Below are 26,347 nucleotides of genomic sequence, written 5' to 3'. Positions count from 1 at the left end.
ATCTGTTTGTTCTTCAACCTCTTGCCATCTTACTGGGAGTCTACTCATTGCTGTATGGATTCTAAACTGTTCCTGGTCATTTCTCTCTCTTAAATTTTAGCTTGATAGTAGAAGATGTATTGTCATTGCTGATATTTTGTGGCACAATTTTAGAGTAAAATTTAATGAAGCTGATGATTTGTCAAGTTAGCATATTTCTCTCGTTCTGTTCATCTGATTGCAGGAAACTAGAATTGGGTAAAGGCTTGCAGTTGGAGCGAGGCTGTTAGGGGATGATGTCCTGAGTCACTTTGTCTCACACAGCTTGGTGGGAAGCAAAAACGCTTTTCCCCCTTCCCCACCCCTAACCTACCTGCTTTAAAAAGTTAGAGGGTGGGGAGTGGTTGGGATGGGGATGTGGGGAAGAGGGAGAGATCAATATGTTCAGGGCTAAGTCATTGTAGCTTAACCAAGGGTATTAAAATTTAAAGCCAAGATGTTCAGGTGGAATAGGAGCAACTGAATGGCCTCCCTTTGTCTCTTTATTCCTAATCTATATAAGGTAGAGTTAATGGTGACAAAAACAGTGGTGACTGGAAAAGCTCAGCAGGTCTGGCAGCATCTGTGCAGGGAAACCAGCGTTAACATTTTGGGCCCTCCGTTCTGAGGAAGGATCACCAGATCTGAAATGTTAACTCTGATTTCTCCTCTCAGATGCTGCCAGACCTGCTGAGCTTTTCCATAGCTTCTGCTTTTGTTACCATTAACTTTATCTTGGTACAGGTTGGGATTCCGTAGGCATCCGTAGTTCTTGCGGTTTTTATTTAGCGTTAATGGTAGTCCTCTTCTTGCTAGGATGTGGGATTTCAAGAGTCTGGGCCACATTTTTAAGGTAAGAGGAGAGATCTAAAAAAGATGTGATAGGCAAGTTTTTTTTTACAGAGGATGGTTTGTGTTTGGAATGAACTTCCTGAGGAAGTGTTGGATGTGGATACAATTACAGCTTTTAAAAGACACTTGGATAGATACGTGAATAGGAAAGATTTGGAGGGATATGGGCCAGGAGCAGGCAGGTGGGGCTATGTTAGTTTGGGATTATGGTCAACATGGACTGGTTGGACCAAAGGGTCTGTTTCTGTGCTCTACGACACTGACTCCAGGTTAGATGATCAGTCTACCATCTGGATGGGAGTTTGTATTTTTATACCTTTTGTGGGGGCTATTTGCTCGATTGGAGTTTCAGTTGTTAAATCTAAATGGTACGGGAACAGTGAGGGGTTAATGCTTCTGTACCATGTTCCATCTTTCAGAGACAGCAACTGAAAAACCTATTGCTGGCGCGCGACCGAGAACAGGAAGACAACATGAAGGTACTCGAGAGTCTGAGAGCCAAGCTTAGAACATATGAGGTACATGGATGACTTCTGTCTGAATGCATGATGACATGTATGTTGGCATGTTAAAGCAATAACGGTTGTGATTCAAACCGACTGCTTCATTAATCATTGCTAATAGGTTCTGTAACCCTCAATCAGTCGAGTCATCAGTTCTCTTGCATTGTGAAACTGGCACTTCAGTACATTGTTGAAGGAGCACTGGACCAAGTGGGACAGGGTGTTTGACCAAAGTGCAGTCCTTTCAGCTGGATGTTACCCAATGAAAGAAGGGCTCATAAGTTCCCACTAGTGATGAGCACAAAAACATATCCCTCAAGCAGGATCCCTAAACTAGCTTATTATCATTGCTGCCTGTGTGAGCTTGCTGTGTGCAAATTGAGCATCACATTTCTCTCATGGCAGTTATGTTGCATCTCACTGTTTTATTTAGGCAAAACACAAACCTGCTGATTCACTTGGAACAACTAGCACACAAAATAAAAGTGCAGGAAGTGGAGGAGGAGAAGATAGCAGGTGCAAAATAGTGAGCGAGGAAACTCTGGCTTTGAAACTGGCATTAGGACACACCTGGGCCACCGTACAATTCAGGATGCTACACCCAGACACCTTTGAAAATTCCAAGGCTGCGAAAGGTGCTGCATAAATGCAAAAGTGTTCCTTTCTCTTGACAGTTTCTCTGGATATCTGTACAACTCTAGTATCTTTGCCAGCACTGTGCACTTTAATGAACCCTGTTCCTAATTAGATTCTGGAGCAGTGTGTATCAACACAGGCCAGTTATGATACCAGCTGCTCCCTTTCTCTGTGAGCAGCTGGTTGGAGAGACTGAAGGGTGTCTTCCACTTATTAGTTTCATTTGTTGTCCAGATGCTTTGCTTCTCTTCAGCTGTGGTTATGCAGTGAGTTGATCAGACTTGGTGATAATGTGAGTGTTTATAACACAGTTGATGGCTGGTGATCACATTTTTAAATTCGTCCTGCTGTAATGTTTTGAAATTGCTGCATGAGATTTTGCAAACTCTCTGTGGAACTTCCTTGATAGCTCTTGACTCATTCCTGCCTACCTTATACCCCTGAACCTGCCAAGAATAGAAAGGTTTGTGTGGTATTTTTCACCAGTTTGAGTTTGTAAAAACAAATTTGAGACTTTTCATCTGACTGTCATTGTGGAGGGTTTCCTGTCCCTGACATGGTCTCTCTCTGTGTCTTGTACCTTCTCAGGAAAGTGTAAAACAGGCCAAAATCAGAATGTGTACGGTGGCCAAGGTGTGTCCGAATGCCAGTTTCAAAGCCAGAGTTTCCTCGCTCACTCTTTTGCACCTGCTTCCTCCTCCTCCTCCTCCTCCTCCTCCTCCTCCTCCTCCTCCTCCTCCTCCTCCTCCTCCTCCTCCTCCTCCTCCATCTCCTCCTCCTCCTCCTCCTCCATCTCCTCCTCCTCCTCCTCCTCCATCTCCTCCTCCTCCTCCTCCTCCATCTCCTCCTCCTCCTCCTCCTCCTCCTCCTCCTCCTCCATCTCCTCCTCCTCCTCCTCCATCTCCTCCTCCTCCTCCTCCATCTCCTCCTCCTCCTCCTCCATCTCCTCCTCCTCCATCTCCATCATCATGCCGTGTGCTAGTTGTTCCAAGCAAGTCAGCAGGTCTGTGTTCTGCCTAAATAAAATGGTGAGGCTGTGGTAGTTGCCACCTAAACACTGCAAAGAATAGGAAGTTGTTGCCCTAGCTCGGGATAGATAACCTGACCGGTTTTACCTCCCTTGGCACTGTGGCTGATGTTCTTCCAAACTGGACTTCACATTATTCTAATGTGCACCTAGTTATCCTTCATCTTCCAGTTCCCTTAAATGATTGGGGATGTGATGGCCTTGTGGTATTGTTGTTAGAGTATTCACTAAGAGAACCTGATAATGTTCTGGGGACCTGGGTTCGAATTCTGCCATGGCAGATAGTGGAATTTGATCTCAATAAAAATCTGGAATTAGAAGTGTAATGATAACTATAAATCCGTTGTCAGAAAAAACTATTTGATTCACTCGTGTCCTTTAGGCAAGGAAATCTGCCATTCTCACCTGGTCTGGTCTACATGTGACTCCAGACCCACAGCAATGTAGTTGACTCTCAACTGCCCTCTGGGCAATTAGGGTTGGCCAATAGATGCTGGCCCAGCCAGTGATGCCCACATGAATTTAAAAAAAAGCTTAAGCTTATCTAAATCTCTGCTCTGTTATCTTAACCTGTGCCAAATCATGTTCATCTATCACTCTTTTGTGTGCTTGAACTCCACTGACTCCTAGTTAAGCAAGTTCTCCATTGCATCACTCCCTCTGTATCTCTGTATCTTCCTCCAGACCAACAGTTCTTTTAAAACCTTGTCCTCCTCTGATATTGGCCTCTTACGTGTCCCTGATAATCCCACCAACATTGGAGGTCACATCTTCAGCTGCTTGGTCCTTAGGTTCTGGCATTTTACCCTTACCCGACAAGACCCTCCACCTCTCTGTATCTCTCGCCTCCTATTCTTCGTTAAAATGCTCATTTAAAAATATCTTTTTAACTAAGCCCTCAACCATCTCTTCAGTCACGTTATCGATTATATGTTGCTTTATAATTTTACTGGCCCACGGGATATGGGTTTTGCAGACTTGACCAGCATTTATTGTCCATCCCTAGTCCCCCTTGAGAAGGTGATGGTGAGCTACCTCCTTGAGCCATTGCAGTGCATATGCTGTTATTAGACTTACAGTGCTGTTCAGGAGAGAGTTCCAGATTCTTGACCCAGGGACAGTGAAGGAACAGCCTTGTATTTCCAAGTAAGGATGGTGAGTGGCTTGGAGGGAAACTTAGTGGTTGTAGTGTTCCCATGTATCTGCAGCACTTACAGAATTTCAGACATTTTAAGGTGGATAAGGTAGTCGAATGCTCCTGATTAGCATTTTATGACATTAAAGTTATTGTATGAGCTTGGGTTGTTCTTACTGAATCGTGGGAGGATCCTTTTGAATGAAATTGTTAATGAAACCTTGTGTTTTAATTAATGTAGAGTGGGCACTTCTATGAGCAGATGGCAGCAAGTATCCCAATGGTGAAGGGTAAGATTGCATCTTTCTTTTTAATGACTATAACTCATTCTTTTTTTGATGCGTTGAAGACTTTTGAATTTGGAATAGTGTGCAAAGAAATGTAATGTTGGATGACAATTACTGTGATGTAAATAAATCTACCGGTGATTAACCTGAAATTATTTGCGTATTTGATTTAGTTTAGCTTTCATTTCTAAATCTGAATTTTTTTTATTGATTTCACATTTCACCATTTGCCATGATGGGGGCCAAACCCATGACCCCAGAGCTATAGCTGAGGTTCAGGATTACTAGACCAGAGACATTACCACTACGTCATTGTCAACCTGCAATGTGGAGGGTTAATTCTGTTAGTAATTAATACTGAGCAGTGTTAAAATTTCTTTTCATTCCAGAACGATTGTGTATTTTGTTACTTGTCTAGAGATTGGAACATCGCTTTTGCTTGGTTTACTGAGAGTTAATCCAAAACATTTAAGGCATCTTGAAAGTAAAGCAAAAATTCTGATTGCTGTCCAAGATTGATTTAATGCAGTTAATATTTTGTTTGTTGATACGTTCGGTGTTACTACCTCTTTGTCTCAGGTGAAGTTCTGAGATGTGAATGAACCAAAGGTATTAATTGTCTTTGATCTGTCCAAATCCAAAAGGGATATTAATACTTTCAAACCTTCTGTCACAGCACGGATCAAAAATTTCAATGCGTGCCATTAGTGATATTGTGTCAATTATCGAAGGATTTGATAATGAGAATTTTCTCCCATTTTAGAAATCCATTGTACACATTGAGCTCTTGCTGAATCGGAAGGTGGTAGTGTCACTGGGCTAGTAATTCAGGACCCCCCCCCCCCCGACTAATGTTCTGGAGACACTGGTTTAAATCCGACCATGACAGGTGCTGATTTTTTTTTTAAGCAATTAAAAGCTAGCCTCATGTCAACCATGTAACCACTGCCAATTGTTGTATCAACCCACCTGGTTAACTGATGTCCATTAGGGAAGAAAATCTGTTGTCTTTACCTGTTCTGTCCAACACATTCCAGACATGCAGCAATGAGGTTGATTCCTGACCGCACTCTGAGCAATTAGGAATGGGCAATAAATGCCACTGATGCCTACAGGCCATGAACATCTAAAACAAAAGATTCCTCTAAACTCCCATCACAAAATGCAACCTCTAACTGAAGTCTGGCTCCTCTTTACTGTTAACTATGTTTCTCACTGCCACGGGCGCTCCATTTCTAACAGATGGTACATGTTGACATTGAATAAGACAGCAACAAAGGAGGCCATTCAGCCCAATGAATGAACAGTTGAGTTGTACTCACTTCCATCCTCTTCCTGATATCCTGGTATTACTGCAAATATTTGTTGAAATACTTTGTAAAATATCCAGCAATTGCATTTCCAATTTAGTCACTTTTTGGGTTGAGTGAGGGGCAAAGAAAGTAAGTTTCTGTAATCGTTGCCTCTACTATATTTCCAGTTGTGAGTAAATCTGTGCTCTCTAGCTTGTCAAGTTTTGTGTTAAAACACTCCTGTGAAGTGGTTTTCCTTACTGGCTGTGTAAAAGACATTGTGTGAATATGGCCAACATATTGTTGGCTTCCATTTCCTGAAACGGTATTCAATTCAAACCCAGATTCCAAACAGAATCACGACTTGCTCAGAATTAATTTTCTGCCCGATAACAACGAAGATGAAGACAAACTGTAAATGAAGATTATGTTATGAATTCTCAGAATTCCTTGTGGCCTAATAAAATGCAATGCAAATGTTGCTGCTTTCTCCTGTTAAAAGATTATTGTCTAGTTTTGGGTGCACTTTGCTGTATTGTATCTTTTAAAACAAATAGCCCACGTAATAAGCTGAATGCCCTGGAGGGGATAGAGTTAATTAAGAAAATGGTTATATGCACAGAGTGTTTGGATTAAATTATTATTTTATGTTTCATTTCCTTTAAAATATTAGTGAAAGAAGAAATGGCTGTGAAACAGACTAATTTTCCTGCCACAGAGTCACAGGTAAATGTTTGTTTTTTTGGCTTGCCCCATGTGAACAGTTTAAGGAATACAGTAAAGGTTTAGTGTTGTAACTATCTAAAATTGTTCTGTTGTAGCATTATTTCTGCCTTTCTTTTCAATTGTATGGAGAGCAAAGAAAAGGATTTGCTGATCTAATGAGAGTGGTCTTGAAGGATTTCACTGTATTCAGATGCTGACTATCAATAGTGAAGATGGTCAATGATCCCATGATGAGTGAAATAGTTTACCTGGGAACATGGAGAATGGTTGAGTGGTAGCAATGGGACCTGTAGGTTCTTGGACAAGCTGAGTTCTGACAGGAACTCCGGGGGAAAGAGATTTTCAGAAATGACAACAATTAAAACACGATTGAGTCTGTTTTTAATGATGTGGTCAATACTCACATAAATACACCAAAAACTGAAACAAATCCATTGTAATTGTCTTTACTTTGTTTTAGTTTGATTTTGTGTCTTTTCAAGCCTCCTACACATTAAATTGGTCTCCTTGAAACAATGTGCGAGGCGATGGAATGAGGCAGAAGACCCTGTCCTATAGGGAGAGGTGGGTGCTGAATCTGGTACTGTCCCTATCACCAAGTGCACCTCTCCCCCTCACTACCTGCTTCTTGAGGATCCAGGGTGATGAAGCTTATGGCAGAAACCTCCTCCCCCTCTGCCTTGCCCCTTCACCTCAAATGTCTGTCTCCCACCTCTCACTCAGCCTCCTTCCCAAGTTTCAGCCTCATTCCCTCAGCCAGAGGAAAGGAGACCACTGAGAACCAAATATTGTAGCTGCATGTGTTCAAACGATGCATGCACCAAGTAGTGACCTTTGGTGAGGCCATCTACACCTGCAACCATGTGGATATCATTGCACTGAATGTGATGATGCCAGCACATGTGCAAATGCATCCTCACGTAGTGATGTCAACAGCACAGGCTCTAGCTGTGACTGACTACTGTCACTGTCTGAATGCATGTGCATGTGGAGCCATTTTAGTGTTGGGAATAACCCCTTGAACTGAGGGTGCTTGAGATCAATCGTATTACTGAGGTGTGGAGTCACGTTTCGGTCAGGTGGGGTAAGGAGGGCAGATTTTGTTCCCCAAAATGTATTAGAGAGTCTGACGGGTTTTCAGTGACCATCAGTAATGGCTTCTGATTGCCATTGCTGTGACTGGCTTTCAATTGCAGATTTCTTGATCACATGTAAGTTTTGATCAGCTGCCAAGGTGGGATTTGAACACCCCTCCCCACAAGAGCAGGAGTTTGTTCCTTTGAATTAATTGTCCAGAGAGACTATGACAAAGCCACCACTTCTCCCTGGGTTCATAGAACAGTTAATCACTTTCAATCTTGTTTTATATTGTGCTCCTTAGAGTGCATAAATATTTACACTTCAGCTTGGTGAAATACTTAATCACTTGCGGTTTATTCAATTTATTAAGTTGATGTTTGTAAATTTACTTCTTAATCTGAAGTCGAGCATCTTATGAGGTTAAATTTATGTGTAGCACGTATTGCTTTGTACACTCTGAGGATGGTTTCTACTCTGGAGAGGTTTCCTCTGTTCTTGTAAAGATCTGGAAACAAAATAAAGACGAGCTGACGCTGATCTCAAATGCTAATCAGGAATGAGATATTAACAGTCCCACTTATTGAAGCTGAAGGGATTCCAAATTCTAGTCAATACTAATGCTGAATAATATCCTAAAACAAAGCTTAATCTGCTGTTGTGTAATGTTAGCATATTTTGAGAAGATTTGTAGCTCAGGTTGAGGTTCTGGATGTAAATTTGCTCGCTGAGCTGGAAGGTTCATTTTCAGACATTTTGTCACCATACTAGGTAACATTATCAGTGAGCCTCTGGTGAAGCACTGGTGTTATGTCTCTCTTTATATTTGTGTTCTGGCCTCACACGAAACAATCTGCAACTAAGACACTTCTTTCCAACATGTACCTTGCAAAAACAAAAATGCATTTTGTTTGAGGATGGTAGGTCCAACAAACTCCTCTTTTCCAACTATCTCCTTGGTGTCAATACTCTTTCCTTTATAAATACTTCTTGAACAAATTCACTTCAGCAGCCTTCCTTCCTTTATTAATGAAGTATTTATTAGTTTTTTTTTCATTTAAAAATTGTTGAAGTTGCTATTTCCTACTTAATCATAATTGGGATTTCTCCCAAAGTGACAGTTTGGATAATACCTTTGTGTTCTTGCCATTATCTGGTCAAAATAAAAATATGAAGTTTTTTGTTGCTTTGTGCGAACAATTTCCTGATGGATGTGATCATTTGTTATGTTGTTTTCCATTCTTAAGACACATTTGCCTTTTCACCAAAAGCAACGTGTGAGGGCAAAAGTGGAGGCTCATTGGATAAGTTGCATGTTTCCACCACTAAGTCTGTGTTCTCGATTATATGTTTTGAACTGCTTTACAACAGCCAAGAGGATTGGCTATGAGGAAAATTTTGAAAATATCAAATCTTTTGTTTCAAAGGTGGTTCTTAAAATCTGAAGAAATGACTGTAAGATAATGAACCTGCTTATGAGAAAACAGACAGTATGAAATAGGCATGCAATAATAAAGGACTGGTTCATTACAATTTCAGTAGATGGTACCTTACAAAAAATGATTCCAGGGAAGAGGACTTTCATTTATGAGGACAGATTGGAGAGACTGGAACAGTACTCCTTGGAGAGAAGTATGCTAGAAGTAGACGTGATAATGTTTTCAAAATCATGTGAGGTGTAGTTCAGGAAAATCTGTTCCGACTTGTGAAAGAATCAAGAATGAGCGGGCACAGATTTTAAGTGATTTGTAAACACAGAATATGTGACCTAAGCTTAAAAGGGCTTTGGATGTGCACTGCCTGGAGGTGTTGGAGGCAGGTCCATGTGAAACATTGGCAAGAGCATTGGATGATTTGAATAGGAAAAAAAGTGAAAGAATAAGGAAAAGAAGCAGGAAAATTGAATCAAATTCATAATGCTCATTGATAGATGTGGATACAGTTACATTTAAAATACACTTATAGGCAAGGTTAGAGGGATATGAGCTAAACATAAGTAAATGGGACTAGTTTAATTTGGGAAACTTGGATGAGTTGGACCAAAGGGTTGGTTTTGGTGCTGTGAGACTCTATAACTATGATAACTAGTGCAGCTGTAAAGGGCTGAATGACCCTCTTTTGCATTATAACACTGGCTCCCATTCACCAAATTAAACAATGACTAAAAGATTGTTGCTGATGGTGCAGAAGGCAAGGAGAGGTACCCATGAGAGTGAAATCTGAGGGATAGAAATTAGGTTTGGGAGCTGGGTGTTGATTTGAAGTCAATGCCTGAATAGATTGTAAAGTGTTTTGCTTTTAAAAGTTCTGCAGTTCAGACTTGCAATTGTTGGTGTAACCAGATTCTCATTCTCAGAAATTACTATTTTGCTGACTGGCAGTTCATTACAAAGGAAAATCTTTGTCTCACCTTAAAAAAAATCGAGATCTTGGGCCCATGGCAGCACCTCTAATTGCACATGAAAATGAACAAAGTAATCTCTTAAAGTTTAGTTTAATTTCTTGTTTTTGCTAATTGTTGTATTAATCTATTTTTCTTTCAGCATCCTTCCAAGTTGGCTGTTGGATCAAGTGAGGTGATAGCACCGTTTCAAAGCACGCCTGAGGTAAATGAGAGTTTGAGAAAGGACTTGGAAATGACGAGAAAAAGGTTTGAGTTGGCAAGGAAGGAGGTAAACAACCTTCAACTGGAGTTGTTGAACAGGAATAAACATTGCGAAGTCTTGAACGACGAGTGCAAGCGTGTGAAACAGGAATCGGAAGAGCAGATCAGGCAACTGGAAGATGCCTTAAGTGAAGTACAAAAGCGAATGTTTGAATCGGAAGGAAAAGTGAAGCTCCTGCAAGCTCATGTCAACGCACTCAAAGATCACCTTTCAAAACAAGGTTCTGCAGGAAACAATCGAGCAGTGGATGAACTCAAAACTCAGTTGAAGAATGTGAAATCGAAACACGAGGAAGCATTGTCGGAGGTGGAGAGGCTCCAAAACCAAATCAAACTCGGCGTTTTATCAATACAGGAATCGGGTGAGGCTAAGCAAGTGGATAGATACAAGGAGGAGGTGAGAGAGATGAAGCAGGCTTTAACCATGTCAGAGCAAAAGAATCAAGAAACAGAGAGAAAGATAATTGGAATGGAGAATGAACTGAAGAGCATGGAGAAAAAGATATTGCAGTGTGTACCAGCTGAAGAGTTTGAGAATATGAGGAATTCGTTCATCAGTGGTTTGGAAGAGAAGGAGAAGCAGGTGGTAGAAGCAAAGGATAAATATAATAGAGCTCAAAAGGAAGTTGTCCAGCTGCAGAAAGAACTGGAGAGAGAGAGGGCTCAAGCAGCTGCATGTGTGAAGATGGAACAGTATCAGTCATTAAAGAGTTCCTTTGACAGTCAGGGGGAGAAAGTTTCTGATATAACCCAAAAGCAACAAAAGCTACAAAAGGAAAATGAAGCTATTCAGCAGGAAAATGTTCGCATCAAATCTGAACTAGAAGGCTTGAAACACAAACTTCAAGTGGAGTATGTACCTTTGAAAACCCATGACTCGTTAAAGTCTTCAATGAATCAAACTGTACAAGACCTGAACAAGCAAGTTTCCAAGGTGTCACAAAGGTACAAGGAGGCTTTGAAAGAATCAGAAAAGTTAAAAGTTGAGAAGAATACAATAAGGGATAACCTGAATCATGTGCAGACTCTGTATGTGCCTCCAGAAAAGCACAAAAAGGAAATAACAACTCTAAATTCCATTGTTAGCAAATCAAAGACTGAGTTGGAAGAACTCAACCAGAAGTATAGCCTGGCACAGGAGCAGACAGAAAATGTACTCCAAGAAATTGCTGCTTTGAAAGACACTTTGAAAAGTCAATATGTCCCCTTGGAAAAACATGAGGAATTGAAAAAGGTTCTGAATGCTGCCTCAGAAAAAGCTGCACATGAATTGTCATTAGCAACAAAGCAATGCAGTGAAGTGCAGAGTGAGATGGCAAGGAGTGAGCAAGAGAAAAATCGGTTGAAAGAACAGCTAATTATCCTTCAAGATCGAATGCAAAAAGAGTACATACCCCTTCAGCAGCATGAAGAATTTAAGTCTACCCTGAACAGCAGAACGGAGGAACAGCAGAAGAAAGTTGATGAGGCTTTGTCAAAATACAAGGAAGCTCAAGAAGAAACCGGTGAGCTTCGCAAAGAAAAAATGAACCTTGCAAATGAGCTTCATATACTACAGAAATCCCTCAGTTCGCAGTATGTTCCTGTGGAAAATTATGAACAGAAACAGAATGAATTTAATATCTCTTTGAAAGAACTGATGAATCAGTTGACTGAAAAGACCCAGCAATGTTCTGCGTTTCAAGAGGAAGCTAAAAAGTACAAGAAAGAGACTGAAGAGCTGAAGAAAACAGTTGGACATTTGGAAGAAAACTTGGAGAAACATTATGTTTCTAAAGATATATACGAAGAAATGGAAAGCAAGTTTGTTAATGGCATGGGTGAAAAGGATGAGCATGTAGAAAAAGTGATGAGGAAGTGCGCAGATGTTGAATTGCAAAGTGAAAGATCACAGAAGGAAAATGCCAAACTGCAGTCAGATATCCAGGCATTAAAAGAGAGTATACAGTTAAAGTACATCCCTGTTGAAGAGTTTGAGGCAATGAAAACATCGCTGAACAACAGAGTTTTGGAGCTGCAGAAAGAAAAGGAGAGGATGAAGACTTCTTGTGCACAGGAGCAGCAAAAGGTAGAAACCCTGTTGCTTCAGTTAGACGATCAGAAGAAGAGTTCTCTCCCACTTCTAGAGCATACAGAATGGAAAGAGAAGATGGACACTGATATTACCAGACTGAAGAACCAGCTGAATGAGCGAGAGGAGGAATTGAGAGGAAAAGTTACAGAGATTTCGAAACTGCAGGCAGATGCTGAAGCCTTGAGCAGGACAATTACAGAACTGAAAACAAAGGAGGCAAATGACCTATCAAAGCATGAAACGGTGAAGAGTACATTAGAGGCTCAAGTAATATCATTAAACAAAGACTTGGCAGAGTTGAAAGAGAAGGAGGATCAAATGTGCACTGAAATATTACGTGCCAAAGAGAAAGAACTATCGGCAAAAGATGAAAAGGAGACTTTTCAATCGCGTTCCTTCAGCTTTGAACAAGAAATTAAAGAACTTAAAAATAAATATGATGATTCCATGGCAACGATTTGTGATCTGCAGAAAAGTATTCAGGAATCTGCGAAGCAAATTGAGGCCAAGGATAACAAGGTAGAGTAAAAGGAATGCATGACTCTTCGGGCATTGTGGGCGGGTGAGGGTGGGGGTTCCATTTGATACTAAATAGTTTCTTTCCATTTTAAAGTAAGATATTCCCATAAGGGGCATCAAACTGTAGCCCATGGATAACCAATAGTCACGAATTCGATCTAAGAAGCAATTAAAGAAGGAATTCAATAGCCAGGGAGTGGTGAGAATGTGGAACTCATTAAGGGGTAGTTGGGGTAAATAGTACTGATGCATTGAAAGGGAAGTTAGATAATCATGAGGGAGAAAGGTATAGAAGCTTATGTTGAGATAAAGTAAATCAGAGGAAGCTTGTGAAAGTTGATACCAGTATAGAGCACTTCATCTCTGATGAAGAGTCATCTAGGCTCAACGTTAACTTACTCTCTCCATGGATGCTGTCTGACACACTGTGTGGTTTCCAGCATTTTATATTTTCAGTATAGATGCTAGCAGCCATAGTAATTTGCTCCCACAGTATAGAACAATTTGGGCCAAATAACCACTTTCTGTCTTGTCAATTCTATGCATCTTTGAACAGGCAAATTTTGCCTGTTTTTTTGGTAGAATATTAACATTACCAAAGTATCGGTACTGATACGTTGGAGGTTATTGAATCATAGGATTCCTACGTTGCATATAGAGACCATTCAGCTGATAGAGTCTGCACTAACCCTCTGAAGAGTATCCCACCCGCACCCACACCCTATCCCTGTAACTCTGTATTCCCATCACTAACCTGCACATCCCTGGATATTTTGGCAATTTCCCGTAGTCAGTCCGCCCTAACCTGCACATATTTGGACTGTGCGAGAAAACCCACGCAGACATAGGGAGAATGTGCAAGGACCATATGACAGTGGTCCATGCTGGAATCGAACCTGAGTCCCTGGTGCTGTAGGGTAGCAGTGCTGACCACATTGGGGTCCATGTTATCTGCTTTAGATTTACTATAGGCAAGTAAATACTTTGCGTACAGTAGAACGTTGACTGTTCTGTGAGGGGAAGTAGTTCAAGGTCCTGAGTGGCTCTTGCTTTCACATGTGCAGTAAGTGTGTAATATTTCTGAGCTGGTCTGTTGTTATATGGGTGGTCATGTTGCTAAACCAAGGAAGATATTGATTGCCCAATATTCGCATTCTTCCAAAAGGGACTATATCTGCTCTTTCAAACTGCAAAGATGTCAGAGAACTCCAGTGAGTGCAGACTAAGGACCTGTGTAAATGCAATGGTCAGTAATATTTTGAGGATGTGTTTCCAAAGGCGATTCATATCGGCCTCTCCAGGAACTCTATCCTCAGCCTTCGTTTACAGATGTTTACAATTTTAGTACTTTCAGAGAAAGATTCTTACGCCAGGCCATGCTTGCAATTTATTTGTTGTTTCTCAAATCCCATTTTAGAGATTTCAATTCAGCATAAATTGATAACTTGCAGTGATAGTACTGCGGGAGAGCTGTACTGTCAGAGCTGGTTTCTTTTAAAGGTGCTGCTAAACTGAGGCCCTTCATGTTGCTTTGGGCTGGGGATGGAGGGAAGCACTGTCCGAAAGAAGAGCAGGGGTATATCCTGAGTATCCTCACCAGTATTTATCCCTCAACCAATAGCAGAAAAAAAGATTATTTATATGTCCATGTCACATCCGTTCTTGTGGGAACTTGCTGTGCACAAATTGGTTGTGTTTCCTATATTTTAACGGTGACTACACTTCAAAAGGTACTCTATTGGCTGTGATACACTTCAGACTGTGAAAGGAGCTATGTAGACATGAGACTTTCCTCTAACCCCAGTGGATCATTTTAAAATATATTTGGTTTCCAATCACACTGTGCCCTCCTTTACCATTCTGCCTAATGATGTGAACACTTGATATGTGGATTGAGGAGATTGATGTTTTTTTTCTGTCATAGATCACTGAGCTGTTAAACGATGTGGAGAGGCTAAAACAGGCGCTAAATGGCCTGTCTCAGCTTTCATACTCTGCCACGAACCCAAAGAGACCAAGCCAACAGATGGAGGCCCTCCAGGTTCAAATCAAAGATCTGCAGCAACAGCTGGCTGTACGTTGACCAGGAGTTGTTTACACGCAGTGTTTGTATCTTTTCAAAATATTCAGAGTATCCAGCAAGATCCCTCAGTTAATGTGTGGTACGATGGGATGGCACGGTGGCTCAGTGGTTAGCACTGCTGCCTCACAGTGCCAGGGACCTGGGTTTGATTCCAGTCTCGGGCGACTGTCTGTCAGTGTGGAGTTTGCACGTTCTCCCCGTGTCTGCGTGGGTTTCCTCTGGATGCTCCGGTTTCCTCTAACAACCCAAAGATGTGCAGGTTAGTGTGAATTGGCCATGCTAAATTGCCCATAGTGTTCAGGGATGAGTAGGTTAGGTGCATTAGTCAGGGGTAAATGTGGAGAAATAGGATAGGGGAATGGGTCTTGGTAGTTTACTCTTCACAGGGTTGGTGTGGGCCAAATGGCCTGTTTCCACACTGTGGGGATTCTGTGATTCTATTAGGTGCTGACAGATTCTACTTTGGATGCAGTAACTACTCCGTTCACAATCCCAGGATTACTAGACTGGTGTCTCTCACATCTAACGCTTTTTCTTTCCATGCAATAGTTGTACGTGTCATTTTTTTAACCATGAGTAAAATAGTCTAAAAGGTTGATTTAAATTGCTTGCTTGGTATGCTGACTGCAGTTTTACTTTGGAGCTGCAATCTGCCTCCAATAGATTTGTTTATTTAAATAAGGATGGACCTAAAGCCATTAAACTTTAATCAGCCGGCCTCCTAAGGTGTTACATTTCAAATATTTAATGCATTAACCAGCACTTGCACATCTTCAAAGCTGAGAGTGAAGGAGCAATTAATCTCTTTCTGGTATTCATGTGCAGCAGAGGAATATCAAATTTCAGTAATCCTTCTGTCGTATCTGTTCAGGATGTGTTGCGGCTAAGATGTTAAGTGTTTTAACCTCCCTCAGGATCACAGAGTTTTTCATGCACTCGAGGTCAGAGCCAAATTCCATTTGTTAATCATTGCAGGAATAATTAAATGGCATTGAGATCCCGTGCTCTCCTGCTGCTGGTTAAATAATGGATGGAGATTTAGCAGCATGTCCACCGGGGATGCCATTGAGTTAATGTGTGCATGCAGTCTCCATCCATGAGCTGCATCATAAGAGATGCCCAGCAACTACAATTTGTATGTGTGTGTGTGTCCCATTACACTTTCTCAAGAGACTGAGGCAGTATTAAAGGAGCAAACCCTGGCCTGAGAAACACTGCTTCAAATATTAAAACACCTGGACTTCAGGTGTTAACTTATGAGGAGAGATTAGACAAATTAGGCATTTTCACAAGAATTTAGACGTTTAAAATGTGATCTGATTGAAATCTTCAAGATATTAACAGGAAAAGACAGGGTAGCTAAAGAGAATCTGTTTAAATTGTTTGGGGAATTAGATTAGATTAGATTACTTACAGTGTGGAAACAGGCCCTTCGGCCCAACAAGTTCACACCGCCCCGCCGAAGCGCAACCCACCCATACCCCTACATTTACCCCTTACCTAACACTATGGGCAATTTAGCATGGCCAATTCACCTGACCTGCACATCTTTGGACTGTGGGAGGAGACCGGAGCACCCGGAGGAAACCCACGCAGACACTGGGAGAACGTGCAAACTCCACACAGTCAGTCGCCTGAGGCGGGAAATGAACCCGGGTCTCTGGCACTGTGAGGCAGCAGTGCTAACCACTGTGCCACCGTGCCGCCCTCAAACTAGAACTAGGAGACATAGTCTGAGAATGAGGGCCAGACTGCTCAGGAGAGATGTTAGGAAGCACTTTGACACAAGGGGTAGGAGAGGTTTGGCACTCTCTTCCATGAATGGCAGGTGAGCATAGAATCACTATCGTGTGGGAACAGGCCATTAGGCCCAGCAAGTCCAAACTGACCCTTTGAAGAATAACCCTCCCAGACCCTTTCCCTACCCTATAATTCTACATTTACTTCTGACTAATGCACCTAACCTACACATCCCTGAATATTATTGGCAATTTCCCATGGCCGATCCACCTAACCTGCACATCTTTGGACTGAGATGGGAAACCGGAGCACCCGAAGGAAACCTACGCAGACACAGGGAGAAAGCACAAACTCCATGCAGACAGTCACCCAAGGCTGGAATCGAACCCAGGTCCTTGGTGTTGTGAGGCAGCAGGGCTAACCATTGCTGGATGCTGGGTCAGTTGTTAATTTTAAATCTGAGATCGATAAATGCTTGGTAAGCAAAGGTACTAAGGGATAGTGGCCAAAGGCAGGTCGAACGGGTTAGCTTACAGATCAACTGGGCAAAAGTGAGGACTGCAGATGCTGGAAACCAGAGTCTACATCAGAGTGGTGCTGGAAAACCACAGCAAGTCAGGCAGCATCCGAGGAGCAGGAAAATCGACGTTTCAGGCAAAAGCCCTTCATCAGGAATGGAGGCAGGGAGCCTCTGGGGTGGAGAGATAAATGGGAGGGGGGGTGGGGCTGCGGAGAAGGTAGCAAAGAGTACGATAGGTGGATGAGGGTGGGGATGGAGGTGATGACCAACTCCTCCGCCACCACCAGTCATCGTCTCTATCTGAGCGAGCACTCCTATGATCCTTTGGGGCTATGGCAGCTTGACCTGTTTCCACATCAATCCTCATTGTCACAAATGAAAGCTCCTGGTGGAAGTGTTAGCATATTGTTATGGAGTACAGATTGGCTGATGAACAGGAAGCAGAGTTGATAAAAATTTCAGGTTGTTAAGGTGTAACGTCTAGTGCACCACAGGGATTGTTTCACATTTCCTGCATCCCATTTCTTTTCTTTTTTTATATTATGGATAGATTCTTGGAAAGCAAGGTGGGGTGAAAGGTTATCAGGAATAGATGGGAATGTGGATTTGATGTTCAGTCACAGTGCCATGATCTTACTGAATGGTGAACATGCTTGAGGGATGATTGGCCTATTCTTCACGCATATATGTGCATTTATATTATCTTTCACTGTCAGATTTTTTTTCTCTTGCTCACTCTCTTTCTGCAATCTCATTAGAGATAAACCAAAAGAGTGCAATCATGAAGGAGATTTTCAAATAAAAGTTAGTGGTAACCAAAGGGTGTGGCTGTTGGAGCTGTCAAGAGAAAGCCTTTGCTTGAGTAAGATTATTGAGGGACGTGAGATGGAGTTAAGTGGAGTGGTGGTACAAATCAGTCTCTATCTAAATAAATAGTGAGGCTGTCTTGACTGGCTTTCTCCTTCCTCTGTTTATTCCAGTCTTTTCTGTCTCCTTGTAGTAGCTCAGCTGCCTACAGTTTTGTTGCTCTCTGGGGGTCTCCAGTACCTTTCCCTGTGTCGTATACCTCTGGGCGGTTTCCAGTAACTTTACCCCGACTGAACCTCTTGGGTGGTCTCCTGTATCTTTCCCTGTGCTGTCTACCTCTGTTGGATGGTCTCCAGTACCTTTGCCCTTGCTGTATACCTCTGTTGGGCGGTCTCCAGTACCTTTACTGTGCTGTATACCTCTGGGTGGTCTCTAGTACCTTTACCCTTGTATACCTCTGGGTGATCTCTAGTACCTTTACCCCTGCTGTATACATTTGTTGGGTGGTCTCCAGTACCTTGTGCTGTATACTTACGAGGGCTCTGCATTACAGGTTTTTCTTCATTTATTAATTTCCAGAATGTCTGGATGTCACTTGCAGCGTCAGTTCCTTGTGATGCCTGCAGAAATTGTGCATACTGAAAACCCACAAACAACAGTCTCATAGTGCCCAAGGGGTCTGTTTTTGTGATGTTGGTTGAGGGATAAACCTAGAAACATAGAAAGCAGGAACATACTATTCAGTTCTTTGATCTTGCTCTGCCATTCAATATGATCATGTTTGATAATGCAACATAACAACCTGTTCCTGCTTTTTCCCACCATATCCTTTGATCTCTATCCCCAAGTGCTATATACAACTTCTTGAAATCCTATAATGCTTTGGCATCAACTAGTGTCTGTGTTAGGATGAAGACATTTCTCCTCATCTCAATCCTGAAAGGTTTATCCCGTGCCCTTAGACTGTGACCCTAGCTTTGAACTCCCCAGTCCTCCGGAACAAGCTGCCAGCATCTACCCCTTGTCTTGTTAGAATTTTATAGGTTTTTGAGATTACCCCCTTCATTCTCTGAGCTCCAGTGAATATTATTTGAACTGATCCAATCTGACCTCCTACTTCAGTCCTGCCACCCCAGGATCAGTCTGGTAACCCTGTGTTGCATTCCCTGTATAGCAAGAACTTCCTTCTTCGGATGGAGACCAAACTTCTGTGTAATATTCCAGGTGTGGTCTCACCAAGATGCAGGAGAATTGCAGCCAGACATCTTCACCCCATATAGCAGTTCAGTGGTTATCACTGCTGCCTTACAGTGCCAAGGACCCCAGATTTTATTCCAGCCTTGGGTGACTGTCTGTATGGAGTTTGCACATTCTACTCCTGTCTCTGTGGGTTGTGTACATTAGGGGAGATAGGATGGGGGTTGGATCTGGGTGGTATACTCCTTGGAGGGTTGGTGCAGATTCGATAGGCCAAATAGTCTCTCTCTGCACTGTAGGGATTCTGTGTCCTTGAATCCTCTCATTCTGAAGACCAAAATACCATTTGCCTTCACCACCTGCTGCACCTGTGTGCTTACTTTCGATAAATGGTGCATGAAGACACTTGGGTCTTGGTGAACATTCCCCTCTCTAAATTTATAGCCTTTCTGTTAACAATCTGCTTTCCTGTTTTGCTGCTAACGTGGATAACCTCTCCGTTATCTACGCTATACTGCATCTACCCTCTCACCGAGCCTGTCCAAATCACAGCCTCCTCACAACTCACCCTCCCACCACCACATTCCCCCCAGGACAGTTTGGATGTAATACTTTTAGTTCTCTCATCTAAATTATTAATATATGTTACAAATAGCCGGGGTCCTAGCAATGATCCATGAGGTACCCCATTATTCACTGCCTGCCAATTGGGGGAAAAAAACATTTTATTCCTCCAGATTCCTGTCTTGTCAACCAATGTTTTTTCCATTTCAACGCACTACCCCAATCTGATGGACTTTAATTTTGCGTGCTAATCTTTTATGTGGGACTTCATTGAAATCCTTCTGAAAGTCTAAATGAACCATACTTACTGGCTTCCCCAGTTAATTCTGAGTTACATCCATGAAGAATTGCAGTAGATTTGCCAAGTGTGATTTCCCTTTTGTAAATCCATGCTGACTCTGATCATGCCACTGATTTCCAAATACTCAGCGCACAGTAGACTGTAGCATTTTCTCCGCTACCTGAGTCAGGCTAACTCGTCTGTAATTCGTATTCCTCCTTCAAGTAAGTAAATATTGACCAAGAAGTGACAGCTACCTCCCTTTCTGTTCTTTTGAAATAATACTGTGCAGTGTTTCAGGTCTGCCCACCAAGAGGGCCGACAGGACCTGACTAATTGGAACGAGTATCTCCCTCAGTGTGACCTGAGCCAATCCCTCATGATCAAGGATGACTTGCTCCCTCACAACTGTAGAGCTCTCTGTTGAGTGAAAAGTCTGATGCATGTCCTCCTGTCTCTGTCTGGTGGGGCAGATGGTGGTTGGGGAAATGGGAGGGTCATTTTCAGATTGCCCCACACTCCTTTGACTCCAGCTTACCCTTGATTGTTCAGTAGAAGACTGAGCCTGTTAGCTTTTATTCTGATGCCCGCTTCCTTGAGTTGGACTTGAACCCAGAATCGTCATGACACTCACTGAGACACAGCTGACACTGACCAATGCGTCCTATGATTTTGTTTTCAAACCTTTTGTGAATTATATTAGTTCCCTCCCTTTAAGAGGTGAGGTGATTTGATAATTTTTGTGCTGTGCACTGATGGCTGGATCATACAGTCAGCATTTTGTGACGTTTTGGTGTTCTCATTCCCCCTTGTTCTGTAGGATGCTGACAGGCAACATCGAGAGGTCATTGCAATCTATCGAACACACCTGCTCAACGCTGCCCAGGTAAAGTGGAATAACCGCCAAAACCAGAGAAATTGTGTGCAAGTAATCACTGCTAATGCAGACTGGGAGAACTGGATAAGTTGTGTTGCTTAACCTTGTTTCTGGAGCTGTTCCAGTGTTGTAAAAAGAGTTACAATCTGTTGTCATAGAGTCATAGAGATGTACAGCACAGAAGCAGACCCTTCGGTCCAACTCGTCCATGCCGACCAGATATCCCAACCCAATCTAGTCCCACCTGCCAGCACCTGGCCATATCCCTCCAAACCCTTCCTACTCATGTAGGCAAAAGTGAGTCTAGATTATAATGGTGCTGGAAAAACACAGCAGGTCAGGCAGCATCCGAGGAGAAGGAAAATTGACGTTTCAGACTTTTTGAAAATTGAAACATCGATTTTCCTGCTCCTCAGATACTGCCTGACCTGCTGTGCTCCTTCCTACTCATAGACCTGTCCATGTTTTGAAATTATTTGGTTACATTTTCTCAGCAAGGTTAATGAATGCAGTTGAAAAATGTTAACTCATTCAATGAGCATCACCAGAACCCAGATCCCATTAGTGTTTAACTGATGTAAAGGTTTACCAGTTGCTCATGCTGTTGGTCCCATGTAGTTTTCTTTAATCTGAGGGGTTTGGGTTTGTCCATGAGAGCAGTTGTGTTCTTGGGCAAGATTCTGATGTTGGCCAGGAGCGTCAATTAAGATATGTGATATGGCATTCGAACATCTCTTTGCAAAATGATGACCATCACAAAAGACTCCATCTTCTGGCTCTGCTTTATCATGTGTCTCAATGTGGGCCACATAATGCTGAAAAGTTACACCAAATCTTCATAAATTGCTGCGTCCAGTCTCAGCTGGAATACTGTGTTCAGTTCTAGGCCTTAAGAAGCATGTTAAGGCTTTGCAGAGTGCAGTTGCTGTGATAGCAAAGATGGAACCTTTTGGGATAAAAGGTTCTTTTTCAGAATGGCAACCGGTGACGAGCGGTGTCCCGCAGGGTTCAGTGTTGGGGCCGCAGCTGTTCACATTATATATTAATGATCTGGATGAAGGGACTGGGGGCATTCTAGCGAAGTTTGCAGATGATACAAAGTTAGGTGGACAGGCAGATAGTACTGAGGAAATGGGGAGGCTGCAGAAGGATCTAGACAGGTTGGGAGAGTGGTCCAAGAAATGGCTGATGGAATTCAACGTGAGCAAATGCGAGGTCTTGCACTTTGGCAAAAAGAATAAAAGCATAGACTACTTTCTAAACGGTGAGAAAATTCGTAAAGCCTAAGTACAAAGGGATCTGGGAGTGCTAGTCGAGGATTCTCTAAAGGTCAACATGCAGGTTGAGTCCGTGATTAAGAAAGCGAATGCAACGTTGTCACTTATCTCAAGAGGGTTGGAATATAAAAGCACCGTTGTGCTACTGAGACTTTATAAAGCTCTGGTTAGGCCCCATTTGGAGTTCTGTGTCCAGTTTTGGTTCCCACACCTCAGGAAGGGCATACTGGCACTGGAACGTTTCCAGCGGAGATTCACACGGATGATCCCTGGAATGGTTGGTCTAACATATGGGGAACGGCTGAGGATCCTGGGATTGTATTCATTGGAGTTTAGAAGATTAAGGGGAGACTTAATAGAGACGTACAAGATAATACATGGCTTGGAAAGGGTGGACGCTAGGAAATTGTTTCTGTTAGGTGAGGAGACTAGGACCCGTGGACACAGCCTTAGAATTAGAGGGGGTCAATTCAGAACAGAAATGCGGAGACATTTCTTCAGCCAGAGAGTGGTGGGCCTGTGGAATTCATTGCCGCAGAGTGCAGTGGAGGCCGGGATGCTAAATGTCTTTAAGGCAGAGATTGATAGATTCTTGTTGTCTCGAGGAATTAAGGGCTACGGGAAGAATGCGGGTAAGTGGAGTTGAAATGCCCATCAGCCATGATTGAATGGCGGAGTGGACTCGATGGGCCGAATGGCCTTACTTCCGCTCCTATGTCTTATGGTCTTATGGGAGGTCTTTGGTTATAAAAACTGAAGAAGCAGGTCTTCTGTGTCTTGGAACATCAAGAGATTAAGGAGAGATTAAATAAAAATGTCCAAAGTTATGAGGGATTTTGATAGAGTAAACATGATGAAGAAGTGATTAACCAGATGTGACAGAATTCAAACAATCTGGCAAAGAAGCCGAGGGGAGATAGTGCATTCCAGATCGCAATTTACTCTAAAATAAACACTATCTGTGAGGGTGGTGGAAGCAGATTCATTCGTAATTTTCAAAAGGGAATTGGAAAAATGCTTGAAGAGAAGTGAGAACTTGCCGGGTTATGGAGAAAGAGCAGGAGAGTGGAGCAAATTGGTTGGCTCTTTCAGAGAGCTGGCATGGCACATGGTGGCCTGAATGGGCCTTTTTTGTTGCACAATTGTATGAATGGCCTCATCCTCTTACCTGTTTTCTTCCATTTCTGACTTTAAGAAAGGGGGGACAAAAGTAATGTTTTCTTCACTTTTGTTTCCAGGGTCACATGGATGAAGATGTACAAGCTGCCTTGTTGCAAATTATTCGGATGCGGCAAGAGTTTGTCTGCTAGCAGAGTTCCTGGAGGCCAATTATTTACTATTGCTGTATTAAAACTCTAACCAGATTACTCCAGTTTTGCTGTAGCATTTATCCCAGTGGCCTAAATTCTTCAACTGTGATACTCAATCCCCTATCTCCAATATCTCCACCCCCTCACTTTTTATATACACAAAAAAAGTTAAGCTATTTCCAATTCCTGTTGACTTACCTGTTGGTAATTCCAGGTTCTCATTTAAACGCGGAAGTGTAAGAAACAAGTTAGCTTATTGGAACAGCACAAAATAAATTCTGCAGACTGACAAAAAGTTTTTTCATCTGATGTCACCCATGTTGGACTATAAACATACATCACTAACCACGTAGGCCTTTTCTCAACCTACTCTACCTGGGAAATGTGCAACTACAAAGATTTTCATGTGACTTCCAACTGAAGGTGTAGCATCTGCAGTTGAACTAGGATTGTATTATCTGGTATTTACAGAACTTGTGTGAAAAATTGCTGCAAATTGAACAAACAATGTTTTTAAAACCAAGTTGTTTTTTGAACAAAAGACAAATGCTGTAACCCCTCTTCGCTTCAACCTTTGGGTCCAATGAGTTGGGAATTCATAAGGAAGTTTCCACACTTGTAACTAATTTAAGAATGTCTACACTTTTAAAAAAAGATTCCAGTCCAAAACTGCAATGGCAATAGCACAGCAAGAATGTGCTTTTTGTGCTTTATGAGCTATCAGTAGTAATGACTTATTCCAAGGTCTTTTGACCTACCAGCACAGACTGACTCTTCATATCTGCGTTGAAGGATGGAGGGACACAGTTGCCACAGTTTTTTGTTTCATGAATTGGTTTTCTGGATAATTTAGTTTGCTTTTCAAAAAATTCAACCCTATTTTCCCCACTCCTGCAACTTTCCCCAATTTGATAACATGCTGGAGGATGTTTGGGAGCAACATGATGTCGGTCTCTTTGAAAGCGGGGTTTTTTTTTGAGCTGATTCAAACTCTCCATCAACTGTAGGACACTTGAAAGTTAATAGCTTGCTCACCAACTTGCCAGGCTATACTCCTCCTGCATTTTCTGCCTTTTTTTTTTAAAGTTTGGATTTGCAGTTTTTATTTTTCCTGCTCGTTCTCAAAACTTGATCTTCAATTTCCCCTGACACATCATTGCACCCAGACCACCATCTGCTAAATTCCTGATCTCATTCTGACAGTGTGGAAGTTTTTCAATGGCCCCAGTTTGTCTCTGTTCCTCACTGCAAAGGTTTAGGGAAAAAGAGACCATAGATCATACAAACATTTGTATCGAAGCTTGGTGATCATTACCTTAAGGCTAATGCTGTCATGGAAGATAAAATGGGGTGGGTGCTTTCTCACATGACATTAAAAAAACTGATTGATCTGCTGGCGATCTGGAATATTATTTTCCCACTGAATTTCAGGGACTCTGTATTTAAGATATAGTTTGAAAGCGGAGAATGGAAAAGACCATTCATTTAAGAAAAGCTTTCAGCAATCTGGATATGACAAAGAAGAATCTCCTGTATACTATATTTTTTTGGAAAAGGTCTTGAAATTACATTGAACAACCATTTGTGCATTTATATGTAAATGAATTTGTGGAAAATTCCTCCTATAATGACAGAGGAGTAACCTACTTTAAATTAGAGGGTTAATACAGCAGTGAAAGTGGCTTGGCAAAGCTTTTTCAAAATGAACACATTTGGCATGTCTACAGCAATGTTCATATGGTGTATTTCCAGATTGAAGCCAACTCCAATGTAGAGATTTCTCAGTAGTGTTACTTGGCTGGCCAAGTCTCAGTTCTAATTTAACTAAGTTAACCAACGTGCTTTCGTTTTGCAAAAAACTAATGCAATTTGTAGATTTGCATTGGGTTCCTGCTGTATTTTATTACGTATTAATGCAGTTGAAAGAACTATTTTTCCAATATATATCCTTTATAGAACTGAGTTACAGTGATATTTCTCAGCTGGACTGGTCTGTCTGTTTTTGTTACTGAATAATGTGGATACATAGACATCTTCTGTTTAAGTTTGAGAGTATGCAACATTTTACTCTTCTTCCACACTAAAAGGTTAACAATTAATACTGTGACTGGAACAATCATTTTGTGAATGAATATCATTTATCTAATTATAGACCTACAGCTGTAAATGATAGTTGAGTTTCTTTGAGACTCGTTATAGTGTACTGTGCTATCATCCCACCCCATACCATTGTAAGCTAGGTTTTAATTTATGAAAGCCGTGGTTGTAATCAGGAAAATAACACTTCAGTTTGAAGAAAAAATTGTTTTCAGGGATTTCAAGTTTTGTGAAGCTGGTGTCTGTGCTTTGACCTAGATCACTACTTCTATTGTATATTCATGTGCACCCACTTAAAGTTCTGGCCTAACATGAGACTTAAATCCCAGTGTTGACTGGATAAAATGAATTTGTGCATTATTCAAAATGCATCTCTGTTTTTTTACTGCTCTCTTTCCATGATTGTTTTTTTCCAGATGAAGATGGTTGTCTGGGTTTTCATCATGCATCAATCCTCTCTGTTTGATTATTTTGAACATTGCCAGATGATTACTCTGGTAAATGTCTCCTTTTTGTTTTAGATTAGGCCCAACCAGTCCACACCAACCTTCCAAAGAGTAACCCACCCATTCCCATTTCCCTCTGACTAATGCACCTAACATTGCGGGCAATTTAGCATGGCCAATTCACCTGGCCTGCACATCTTTGGACCATGGGAGGTAACCGGACCACCCAGAGGGAACCCACGCAGACACTGGGAGAATGTGCAAACTCCACACAGACAGTTGCACGAGGCCAGGATCAAACCTGAGACCCTGGCGCTGGGAGGCAGCAGTGCTGACCA

The 26,347-nt window shown here is 42.0% G+C and overlaps 1 protein-coding gene across 7 annotated transcripts in view; it reads left to right on the top strand.

The window, feature by feature from the left end:
• Nucleotides 1–25,565, top strand: part of LOC140469070 (uveal autoantigen with coiled-coil domains and ankyrin repeats protein-like) — a 169,377-nt gene extending 143,812 nt beyond the window's left edge. For 6 of the 7 annotated variants that reach the window (XM_072565318.1, XM_072565321.1, XM_072565317.1 and 3 more), the window contains 7 exons: nt 1,290–1,388; nt 4,413–4,461; nt 6,424–6,476; nt 10,097–12,811; nt 14,736–14,885; nt 20,823–20,888; nt 23,395–25,565. In XM_072565318.1, the coding sequence (XP_072421419.1) occupies nt 1,290–1,388; nt 4,413–4,461; nt 6,424–6,476; nt 10,097–12,811; nt 14,736–14,885; nt 20,823–20,888; nt 23,395–23,466 (3,204 nt within the window). In that variant the 3' untranslated portion in view covers nt 23,467–25,565. The remainder of the gene's footprint in view (nt 1–1,289; nt 1,389–4,412; nt 4,462–6,423; nt 6,477–10,096; nt 12,812–14,735; nt 14,886–20,822; nt 20,889–23,394) is intronic. The other variant, XM_072565323.1, reaches the window with a different exon arrangement.
• Nucleotides 25,566–26,347: the final 782 nt, after the last annotated feature.

The sequence above is a fragment of the Chiloscyllium punctatum genome, chromosome 48 (genome assembly GCF_047496795.1).
Source record: "Chiloscyllium punctatum isolate Juve2018m chromosome 48, sChiPun1.3, whole genome shotgun sequence".
NCBI lineage: Eukaryota > Metazoa > Chordata > Chondrichthyes > Orectolobiformes > Hemiscylliidae > Chiloscyllium > Chiloscyllium punctatum.
This window is presented reverse-complemented; position numbering and strand designations above follow the sequence as displayed.